Raw genomic sequence first — 12,241 nt, 5'->3', positions numbered from 1 at the left:
TCTGTAAAAGTTTGTCCGATGGAGAATTATTTCTAATAAAATTGTAGACAAAACTGTCCAAAAAGGATCACCATTTATTATTTTTTGTGTTCCAAGACTAACACATTTTCGGCAACTGACCTTTCTTTTTAGACTACTTGTCGCTGGAAAAATTACAAAACGTCCTTTTAAAAAACACAAAACACATCCAATTAAAATTTTTAACAATTTCTGAAAAAGGAACTAGTGACATACAGTTGTCTTGTTTACTTCCATCTATACTGGTTCCTTTTTCAGAAATTTTTAAAAATTTTAATTGGATGTGTTTTGTGTTTTTTAAAAGGACTTTTTGTAATTTTTCCAGCGACAAGTAGCCTAAAAAGAAAGGCCAGTTGCTGAAAATGTGTTAGTCTTGGAACACAAAAAATAATAAATGGTGATCCTTTTTGGACAGTTTTGTCTACAATTTTATTATAATAACAGAATACCAATCGATTGATATGGACAAAAACATTCATTATATGAAATATTTTTGGTGTTTGTTTAACTGGTTTGGTGTACTGGTGTGTTTTTAGACAATATATACCATTCTTGATTTAATATTTAAGTGTTATATTCCACATTTTCCATTATTCAGCATAGCACTTAGTACCTGCTAGTGGTTATGTGAAAGAGGGAGCATCGAAAGCGTTTGCCAATATTAGTTTGGAATTTTCACACCGGATATAGGTTGAAGACTATATGTATTTGTTGGTTATGTGAAATATTTAACTTCCTGCTGACGTGTTAGAAGAAACACAACAGCTAGCATCCTGCTAGTAAAAATAGACCACGTTTTCACAGCATCTATTATAAATGTTTTGACTATTTGTTCTGAATCTGTTATAAATCCCAATTCTAGCTGAGCTAAAAGACTCATCTTTAATAGCTGTGATTGATTCCAACAAGGAATATTGGGAAGATAGGTCCAAAACATCGAGCTATGTTCATGACCTCATGCCTAAATACAGTGATGATATTTTCAAGCAAACCTAGGTCTGCTGCACTAAATGATGTCTGAAGTTCTTTAAAATAAGTTTTGATATTGGTTGCTATTCCTAATGAAAATATGAAAAATTTACTAATTTTAAAAACAAAATTATACTTGGTAAATAATGTGCTGTGAGTACAAACATGTAGTAAATTGCATTATAAAATATAGGTAATAAAAAATAAAATATATATATATAATGGTTTTGATAAAAGTTTTGGCATATGGGTTATATAATGCTAATTATTATATTATTACTTGATATCTAAAATCAAGATACAAATAATATAACTAAGAAATTCAGTCTATGTATCTGACATACAAAAAAGAAAAGACAATTACACCTGTCAAACTCTTTCAGATATGCAAAAGTTAAAAATATGTTTATTTTTAGCTGTTTGTAAACTTTCATAACTTCTATCATCCATTTTTAAAAGAAAATTTTGATCTTCTAGTTCAATTAAAACCTTCAAACATGGCACCACCATATTTTGCTTGTTGTCTTAGAAAAAGCTAGTGCTCCTCAACCTTGATAATGAAATTTTGTAAACATTTTGAGATAGCGCTGCAAGCGAGCTAAAATATGGAACAAGTTTTATCACTGCGCTGACATCTTGTTGAATAATGGAAAACATGGATTCAGTTATTATCTAATGATGTTTATTCTAGATCAGTGGTTCCCAATTAGTGGTACGCGTACCCCTGGGGGTACGCACGGCAATCTAAAGTCGGTCGATTTAAAATTAAAATACATGAGATGAAGCAATCAAAAAAATAATGGATGGACCATCAAAACTTCGGCAATTTACAAAATGATGTCGAATGCACAAATTCGTTCATTTATAACTAAAAATAATCTCGAAATTTCATTTAAAAAATGCATTTGTGACAATACCTAAATGAAATTCTTACACAAGAAACAATAATTGTACAATTAACACAATTTGTGTTAATTGTACAATTATATTATTATCATGTCAGTGAAGCGGCAATAAAATATTTACCGCCATTTTGCACAACGTACCTCTGCGAGAGCGGATTTTCGGCCATGACAAACATGAAAACTAAACATCGTAACCGACTTCAACTCGAAGATGACTCGAGACTAAAGCTGATCAAAAAGCAACCAGATTTTACAAAGTTGTGCAAAGAAAATCGTGCACATTTGTAACATCAAAATTAAATAACCTTATGTTATTTTCATTATTATTAAAATTGTATTTTAAAGGTAATAAATGTAAAAAAACTTATTCTATTTATCACTAGCTGTCTACCCACAGCTTCGCCCGCATTATATGGAATTTTCTCGTGGGAATAAGATATTTTCTCGCAGTAAAATGTAGCCCATGTTCATCTCCAGCATGTAAGCTATCTCTATGCCAAATTTTATTAAAACCTGTTCAGTGGTTTAGACGTGAAAAGGTAACAGACAGACAGACATAATTACCTTCGAACTTATAATATTAGTATGGCTTAATATGAATTTCTGCTGTAAGGGGTACGCGAGTTTGAGCTCTTTCTTAAAGTGGTACGCAGAAAAAACTAATTGGGAACCACTGTTCTAGATGAATGAAAATGTTTGTGATAGTAAAATTTGTTGCTTTTAACTGGTTTTTTTGGATATTTGGTATGATTTTGCTGTTACTTATAACCAGTTTGAATTATTGTGAATATTTTTTTGTTTTGTTGAGTTATTGCAATGTATACTGTGAAATAGATTCACATTTGTCTGAATTTCCTCCAGCATTGACTGTTTTCTGCATACTGAAAAGTTGAGTAGTTGACTTCACTTATCCATAAAACTTTTGTTTCATTGATTGTTCTAAACAGTGAGGCTTGGATTTGCAGTCATTAATATGAATAAAATCCATTTTTAATTATGATTGCATATCTCTCTCATACACACACTTTATGTAGAAATTCATTATACAGTATTACAATATAGCAATTATTATAATTCATAATTAAAATATACTGTAATAAGTTTTAATTTTCATGTATTTCAATTTTCATATATGACAATATGCACCGTTTAATTTTGTTTTAATTTCAGTTTTGTAAGTATTGTAAATTATAAAACAATTAGATCACCAAGCCAAGATAATAAACATTAAAATACTAAAAAACTATGGTCTATCAGCATTAAAACACTTTCCCCTTTATAATTTCGTTTTATGTAATTTTTATTAATATAGACTAGTAATATTAATAAGCAGATAAAACTCACTTCAGGCGAATAAGATATAAAAATATCTTATTCGCCTGAAGACGACAGAAATACATTCATCAAAAGCACTTGAATGAAAAAATTATTAATAACACCAAACACAGTGAGTTTTAACTGCTTAGTAATTTTTATTGTTTTCCATGAGGATTTATCTCTATGCATATGTTTATTAATTTATTTATTTCATTTTATTTTTTATTATTATTTTTCCATACTAATTTGTTTCTATGCACATGTTATTATTGTAGTTATATTAGTTTAAGTTTATTTAACATTATATTCCAAAAAGTTTTACATTTTAAATATGTAATGTTCATATTTTTAAAACTAAATTGTTCTAAAACTTTGTTCTTCACCTGAAAATGACATTGTGATGTAAAAACTTTAAATTACTTGTGCAGAAAATTAAGATTAAAGAGGAAAAACTTGAAACTATTTAAGGAGTTACAACTTCTTAATAGATTAAACACTTTCAGGATTTTTACCCAAAAAGCATTTAATCTATTAAGTAGTTTTGACTCCTTCAATTGTTTCAATTATTTTCTTTCTATTGCATATATGCAGAGACATTTATCCCTATTTTGTGCAGAAAATTAAGATTATGTTTAATACCAAAAGAACTGTTTAAATTATGAAACAGAAGTGCTTAAATTTATTGATTTAGACTCTGAAGGAAAAATTCAAGAGAAATAGCTCATCCAGAGAAAGTTTAACCATACAGAATGAAAGTTTTTTAATAATTGAATTTGTCTTGTTATTATTATTCCTAGTGAACATTTAACTATCATATAATTAAAATTTTTGAATTTATAACTTTAATTAAGAACATATAAGTCCCTAAGTAATGTTAAAATAAAAACAGGTTATTACTTTCTTTACTGAAAATACACATTCTTCATTTATGTTGACAGATTTATTAATTATGAAAAAACATATTGTGTACATTAATACAATAAAACTTTTAATGGAGAACTGTATTGAATTCTATTATTTCAAAAAACACTTAAATAGGTCTAATTACAGTAAAACCTCAATTTAACGGACTAGTTTGGGCAAGGGGTATCCATTAAAGTTGAAAGTCCGTTATATAATAAAATAGGTTTACAGAATGCATGTGTTTCTTTAAAAAAATTGACAAATTAGTTAGTTTACTTGTTTTGACTTATGTAGATAAGTGTGTAATTAAAATAAAATATGTATGAAAAGTTTAATTTCACAGAAAAGTTTTCTATATGTGTTATTGCTTATGTACAGTACTCACCATAGTTCCAAGACTGTAGTAAACAAGCATACAATCTAAATCAAAATAAATAAACAAACATTTTTTTGAAAATACACTTTACTTGTAATTAACTAAACAAATAAATAAGGTTCTTAAGAGCAGTGACTCTTGGATTTGAAAAACAAATAACCTGTTAATTTAGTTATATATAAAAAGAATTTTAAAATTAGACCATGTTAATTTTCACACATTACATAAAGACCAGAAATTTTGTCCATTAAATCATGGTTTTACTGTATCTTTAAGTTTTAGAAAAAATTAAGCAAAGTATAACAAATAAATAATGAGGTTTTATAAAGTTTAAATGAAAAAAAGAAAAATTAACTGTTTTCATAATTAAAATATCATCATTATTTAGAAGCCATTTCTGGGTGTCTCAAAGTTAACCTTTTAAAGCAGTTTCCACTGTATATTTATGCTTAAGATAAACACCATGATCTGCTGGTTCATTCATTTTAGTGGTAGATTCATCATTGTTACTTTTATATAAAAAGAATTATTTCTAAAGAGAATCATATTGAGTTATAATCAAACGATAAAGGTCAGTTTAATTATTAGGCTAACACTTGACTAATTAATTACACAGATATGACAAAATTTTGAACTAATGGTGGCAACATAACCATCTATCTTTAGTTCATGTAATCTATGTATAATTAATTAGTCAAGTTGTAGCCCAGTTCAATATAGTTCTATCATTTGGTTATTAGTATAACTCAGGCTTGATTATATATATCCTGTTTCCCTGAAAATAAGACAGTATTTTAATTAAAGGCTGAATTTTTAGTTGCAAAAAAGGTGTGGGGGAAAAAGCCAAAAAGGGGCAGAAATAGGTGCAAAAATTTACATTTCAGAAAATACAATTGGTTTCATTCAAATAAAAATCTGTTGTAGTACATGATATTTTTCATTTCAATGTGTTTTTCTGTAAAATTCATTTGCTTGTCTTCTAACAAATGTTTTATATGGAGAAAGATCTTTCTACTTCTACAGAAACAAGTGGAGCAAACCGTGTTTTAATTCTCTAGTTCACGTCTTTGCAATGAACAAATTCTTGAATATCTAGGTGCTCAAGCTTTTCTTTTGCAAAGAACAGTCTAGAGTTTAACTATTCCCCACTGATATTTCATGATATTTCCAGTTGTTTCCAAACTTTTTATTGCTTCTACTAAGAGCTTAAATGTGTGTACTACATAATGTTTCTCTTCCAATTTTTGGTCTTTTATGACCTGTTGAATTTTATATATGGTAGGAGTTTCTAGCCACAACTGTTTAAAAAATTCTAAAATCTGAAAATTTTCACAATGAAACACCACAGCATTTATCCAAGTTCCCCAGAGAATTACTATCGAAACAGGTGGAAGAGACAGATTAGTAATGTCTTTGTATTGCTGAACTCTTGCTGGGCACTTTAGCAGATTTTTTTTCATTTTAGACATATATAAATTTACTAGAGTATTCATTGCAAATACATTCATGCACACTATGAATAGCATGGGCTAAACAAGTAACATGTTTCATATTTGGGTATATTTCTTTCAAATTGTTAAAAGCAAGAATGATGTATGATGCTTGGTTTGAAAGAATGAGAATCACATCATCATATCGAATTCCATCTGGCCAAAGCTTCAAGCAGACATTGTTGAAAGGGCATGAAGATAGTTTTGTTAGTTTTTTCAAAAAATATGTTTTCAGCAACATATAGTCACCAGTAATTCTTTCTAACAGTACTTTCATCTGGTAAATTTCTTTTCAATATATTTTTCAAGATAATTTTTAAATACAGGTTGATTGAGTTTTGATAATGGAATTCCTATCCTGATAAATGTTTCAGCAGTATCAATAAAAAGTTAATTCTTTGCAGAACTGACTGCATTTTGCGAGACCTGTCCAATAAATTGTTGGTCTTGATGAAGTTTCTTTCAAGTATTTGTTCTCTTGATGTTTTGCACTTCTTATATGTTGCTGGATAGACTTTTGACGTTTTTCATTGACATTTATTGTCACATCGCAGACATTGCACTGAATAACTTTTCTATCAAAAATAATTTTTTCACTTTTAAATTCTTGCAAAATCTCACAAAGTTTGCCTATAGTCAGTCTTTTTGCCATTTTTCCACTCTCCAGTTTCTTCACTAATGGAAATTTTGAATTTTCTTTCTACAAAGAGCCATCTGGTTTTAACAATAGATTTGCACTAAATATATGTGGGGGTTAGATAAGTGAAATTCCTATACTGTTAAGAAACTAAATGACGAAGTGCAGAGGAAAAGCAGACAAGAGGAGAGGAATGACAATGACAATGGCAGTTGAGAAAGGCAGGAAAAGACAATCGTAGATGATGTTGAAACAAACACAAGAATTAAGGAAGTTTTCACCTATTTTGTCGATGATTATAATTATACTATACATTCTTTCATTGTTCTATTTCCTACATATATGAAAGTTTCCAATTAGAATATTTTTGATAGTATCCATAATTTTATAGCATTTATAATGAAGAAAATCTCTAGTAAATTGCTTTTTAATAATTGTTTCTGTCAAATATTTCTATTTAATGTTTTTATTAGCTATGTATGTACATCACTCCTTCAAACAAAATTGCAATTCTCTAATTACATTAGAACTCAAGTTTCACTAAACTTTGACTTCTCCTCTCACTAACTGTTAATCTTTCACTGAGCATGGTGTGAATGCTTCAGTGCTGATAGTGATCATATTATCTCTGGAATTGTCATTTAAGTGCAAATATAGAAAGAATAAGTGCAAAAAGTGCTAAACATTATAACAGGTGAAAAAATGGCAACACTAGACCCCCACTATCACTTGATATACATTAATGTATGATATTTATACTTTAATTTAGATAGTTTTTAACACTCCCTAAAATAAAAAAAGGTGCATCATTTAAAAATCCAGCCTTTAATTATAATATAGCTATTCCTAATCTGACTCCTAAGTTGAATAATTTAAGTGATGGTAAATGTTCATAATTAAATTTAATAAGCAAAATTGCACAAGCAGAAAAATATACACTGCTGATAATTTCACCTATAACATTGTTGATAATTCCATGTTATGTGAATTCCATGTTGTATGAGTCACTTAGATTTTACAAATACAGTAGAACCTCGATTATCCAGATTGTTCAAAATAAACAAAAATTTTACGAATTTGCTGATTTGCACTTGGCGAATTACGACACTGTTTATGTACGTGATGGAATGCATAATATTTTTTGTTTCAACAACGTCTCACCCGGCACAGTGGTCGTAAACTCTTAAATATATTTTGCGTTGTAATAAAAATATAACTTGACATACGTATTTATAAATAATTTATACTCAAATTACATCATTTCTATAACCAAGGTCAGCGTAAGGCATGGGCAAGTGGGCCACCATCTATGCCTCGCGGTCCAAAGGGCCTCGCGCCTCGAAGGTTTATGCATTACTTAAAAGCCNAAAAAAAAAAAAAAAAAAAAAAAAAAAAAAAAAAAAAAAAAAAAAAAAAAAAAAAAAAAAAACACATAACAAAAATAATATTGGAGTAGCCCAAGACAGCCAAATATTGCAGCGCCACAGTACTAACGGAAATTTAAATTTGCCGACCGGAATGCTTTCGGTTAACTAATGTTTCGGTTGATTGCTATTTGGATAATTGATGCTCTACTGTATATGTAAAAAGCACTCTAGTGCTACTTTGGTTTTGCTTATCTGGGATGGTGCAAAACATTGTGATGCATCACAATGTTTTGCAGCATCCCAGTTGAAAATCACTGGGTTAGCTGAATGGAGTTTTCTTCACATGTCTAGCAACTAAAGCGGAACCAGTTTACCATAGAAAGTTCTCCCAGGAGGCATCCCACCCCCTGGCATATTATCCTTGTGTTGTATTGTCTTATCCCATCAAATAAAAATCATCAAGTTCTGGAATATGAAGAAATTAAAATACAAGTTATGTGGATATTAAGCATGTGACAGAACAAAAATAAATATATGAACATTAATATAAACATAAATGAATGAATAAATAAACACAAATGAAGAAATGAAAAATAAAATAAATAAATAAATGTAAAGCTAACAATAAAAGAGATAAAATATGAGGATAAATAAATGCACAAAAAAAAATAAATAAATGAAATAACATGTATAAAAGGAAACAAATGCAAAAATAAAAATTGAAATTAAATGATCAAAATTGATGTTCAGAGCTATTTAAGAGCAAATCTCCAGGTATTGGCAGTGTGTATGCATCCATATTACTGACACATTATTTCCTAGTTTATATATCTCTAACATTTCCCCAACTTTGGTTAAATCAGGATTCTGGGCATATTTAATAATCCAGACCTTGTTCATGAAACAGTATTTTCTTGAATAGATGCAAACATTGAAAACATAACTGAGAATATAATATGTTCCGTTCAATCTCATATGCACATTCTTTAAAACGGTTAAAAATATTAGTTCATTAAAACTTATGCTGAATTACAAAGGCTTTTATCTTTTATTTTAACTGTTTTATCCAGTTGGTTTGATTTCATCTTCAAATATAGTATTCAGTACATAATATAGTACATGCATCTCAAAATATTTTCCTTAAAAATAAATCATAATCTGTTGTAAACTTTAGTGGTTTTTTGCCTGTTAACTCTATAGTGAACATAACAATTTCAATATTATATCAATAAATTGAAGATTACAAATTTTACACATCAATTAATTAGAAAAAAATCATAAAATTACAAAATACTACAAAAAATTGAAATATTAACTAAATTATTACTCGTACTTTTAAAAACAAACTAAAAACAAATAAAATGATCACAATTTTACAGTAAGAAGAGCTAATACGCAGAATATAAATTAATATAATTATACAGGTAAAATATAACTTTATAGTAATCAGAAAGTCTAATTAAAAATAGGATAACTGTCATTTAAATTAATAAAAATTGTATTATTAACTAAAAAATATTGAAATTAAATAAGCTCTCTGAGATTATATACAGATAATGATAAAAAATATATTATTCTACATGTATGTTAATTCTAGTGTAATTATACTATTTAATAAAAATTATAAACAACTTAATTCATATTTAATTATTTTTTAAAATTTTTATTTGACTGTATCTATTTCAAAATGTTAACAAATTCTTTTGTAAATTATTAGATATCCATATTGAAGAAAGATGTTACAAAAATTTGAGATAAAAGAAAATGATAAGATAATGATTAAATGTATTATTATATTATATAATAATTTATGTTCATTGCATCAATATACCTAATAAAATATAATCTTGATACATATCTGAAATAAATTGTATTTCCCAATTATGTAATATTTCTTAAATATTAAACATAAATTTAAAACTTCTATTTATAAAAATTGTTTACGGTTATGAATTTCGTCTTTTAATATTAATTATAATAATTTGATATTTTATGTCTCTATTTCATAACAATAATAAATTTACATCTTTTATTAATGCTCGGATTATTTTTTTACACCTTTTAAATATTGTCTAGATAAGAATTGTATCCAGAGTTAAAATAACTCTTATAAATTTCATATATAAATGAATTATCAGTAGTTAAAGTAATCTTTCTTTGCAAAACTAAGCAACTATTTGTTGCATATTTTGTTTAATTCTGCAAAGAAAAACTTTAATGAGAAGTTTGCATAAAAGTAAATATATTAAGTTATGATATTTTAGATACGTAACAACTTACCATTACTTGACTTAAGATCTCTATGAATTAAAGAAACTGGTGCTTCTGAATGTAAGTAGTTCATGCCACGTGCAATTTGTATAGCCCAATTTACTAAAACATTAGGTGGTATATTACGACCACTGAGCACCCTATTGAGCGGACCTCCTCTCGCGTATTCCATAATCAAGCATAAATTAGGTTCTTCTAGACAAACACCTTTTAATGTTACTATGTTGGGATGTTTAAGCAGCCAAAACAACTTTGCTTCTTGTCTAACATTCTCAATGGTTACACTAATATCTTCATCGGGATCTTGCCTCGCAGCTTTGACTGCAACTTCTTCACCACGCCAGTAACCTCGATAGACTTTACCAAATCCACCGACACCTATTACCTCTTCTAATTCAAACTCCGAGAATTTAATTTCAAATGGTCGTACATTCACATTATCTTTTCGTGTGACGAAGTTACTAGGAAATATCCCAACTTTGTCTCCGATTTTACCTGTCCACCATCCTTCGTCGCCGGATATCTTGGCATCTTTCGATAGAACTTCTACTTGTACACCCCTTTTTAACGATAGTTCATCCTCACCAGAAGCCTCATAGTCATAGACGGCCGTCCACAACCTGTCATGTTCGTTCATAACAGTCTGGGATTCCTTGGACATGATAGGCATCAGGGAATCGATTCATTTGAGTTCGTAAGTCTATAAAATAAATCGGCCATACTGTATTCATTTCTTGTAGAAATTAATAAATCGTTTCGTTATATGATAACAAAATATATACAACCGATAACGCACTTACCTTCTCCGATTGACGGCAAAACAACGGAGGTCCGCCATCTTAGGTCCTACGACCTTCTCAGCGAACTCAGGGTGTGACGAGGATTTTCATTCACTCATTAATAATTATTAATATATTCAATAATTTATATTATTTATTAATTATTTGCGTAAATAAATATTATTATACAATTTTGTAAAAGTTTTTTTTTTATCGTTACAAGTAACTTAAGTACGCTTATAATAATAATAATCGTAACGGATTTTATTACATTTATAAATTACATATATTACTTCGATAATAATAACATTTTATATGAATAATTTGTTTCTCTAAAAATCTGACACATCACACCAGGGGGAGTTAACTTAACATCAACATGGCAACTTGCAACTTCTTTGCCAACATCTACAATTGTATCCGTTTAACTTTAATATAGATATGTATATACACGCGATGTTTATAAGCATGTTTTATTAATAAAATATTTAAAAATGGGATCCCAGACACTGGAAATATTACGTCAAGGTGTATGGGCCTCTTTCACTGGTGGCTGGTTTTATGACCCAAGACAAGATCATTTTTCTAACATTTTTCATCTTTATCTTTGGATTCTGCTTTTGTGTTTACCATTTGCCTTGTATATGGTGAGTATGTATTCAAATTATATGTCTGTATAAACGTTTACTTTTATATAATTATGATTTATATTTTACAATGTTAACTTAACATCAACATGGCAACTTGCAACTTCTTTGCCAACATCTACAATTGTATCCGTTTAACTTTAATATAGATATGTATATACACGCGATGTTTATAAGCATGTTTTATTAATAAAATATTTAAAAATGGGATCCCAGACACTGGAAATATTACGTCAAGGTGTATGGGCCTCTTTCACTGGTGGCTGGTTTTATGACCCAAGACAAGATCATTTTTCTAACATTTTTCATCTTTATCTTTGGATTCTGCTTTTGTGTTTACCATTTGCCTTGTATATGGTGAGTATGTATTCAAATTATATGTCTGTATAAACGTTTACTTTTATATAATTATGATTTATATTTTACAATGTTAACTTAACATCAACATGGCAACTTGCAACTTCTTTGCCAACATCTACAATTGTATCCGTTTAACTTTAATATAGATATGTATATACACGCGATGTTTATAAGCATGTTTTATTAATAAAATATTTAAAAA

General features: G+C 28.5%; 2 protein-coding genes across 2 annotated transcripts in view; one reads left to right on the top strand and one right to left on the bottom strand.

Moving 5' to 3' along the window:
- LOC111624495 (mitogen-activated protein kinase kinase kinase 11-like) overlaps positions 1–11,191 on the bottom strand; it is an 86,931-nt gene extending 75,740 nt beyond the window's left edge. The window contains exons 1-2 of the mRNA XM_023367344.1: positions 11,054–11,191; positions 10,263–10,953 (exon numbers count right to left, since the gene is read on the bottom strand). Coding sequence (XP_023223112.1) covers positions 10,263–10,923 — 661 coding nt within the window. The 5' untranslated portion in view covers positions 10,924–10,953; positions 11,054–11,191. The remainder of the gene's footprint in view (positions 1–10,262; positions 10,954–11,053) is intronic.
- A 566-nt stretch (positions 11,192–11,757) lies between these two features.
- LOC111624487 (pecanex-like protein 1) overlaps positions 11,758–12,241 on the top strand; it is a 161,116-nt gene continuing 160,632 nt past the window's right edge. Inside the window, exon 1 of the mRNA XM_023367334.1 lies at positions 11,758–12,036. Within this exon, the coding sequence (XP_023223102.1) occupies positions 11,884–12,036 (153 nt within the window). The 5' untranslated portion in view covers positions 11,758–11,883. The remainder of the gene's footprint in view (positions 12,037–12,241) is intronic.

Source organism: Centruroides sculpturatus, unplaced genomic scaffold (genome assembly GCF_000671375.1).
Source record: "Centruroides sculpturatus isolate CEXI.00-Female unplaced genomic scaffold, Cexi_2.0 scaffold336, whole genome shotgun sequence".
Taxonomy (NCBI): domain Eukaryota; kingdom Metazoa; phylum Arthropoda; class Arachnida; order Scorpiones; family Buthidae; genus Centruroides; species Centruroides sculpturatus.
The sequence above is the reverse complement of the archived record's forward strand: the minus strand, read 5'-3'. Positions and strand labels throughout refer to the sequence as shown.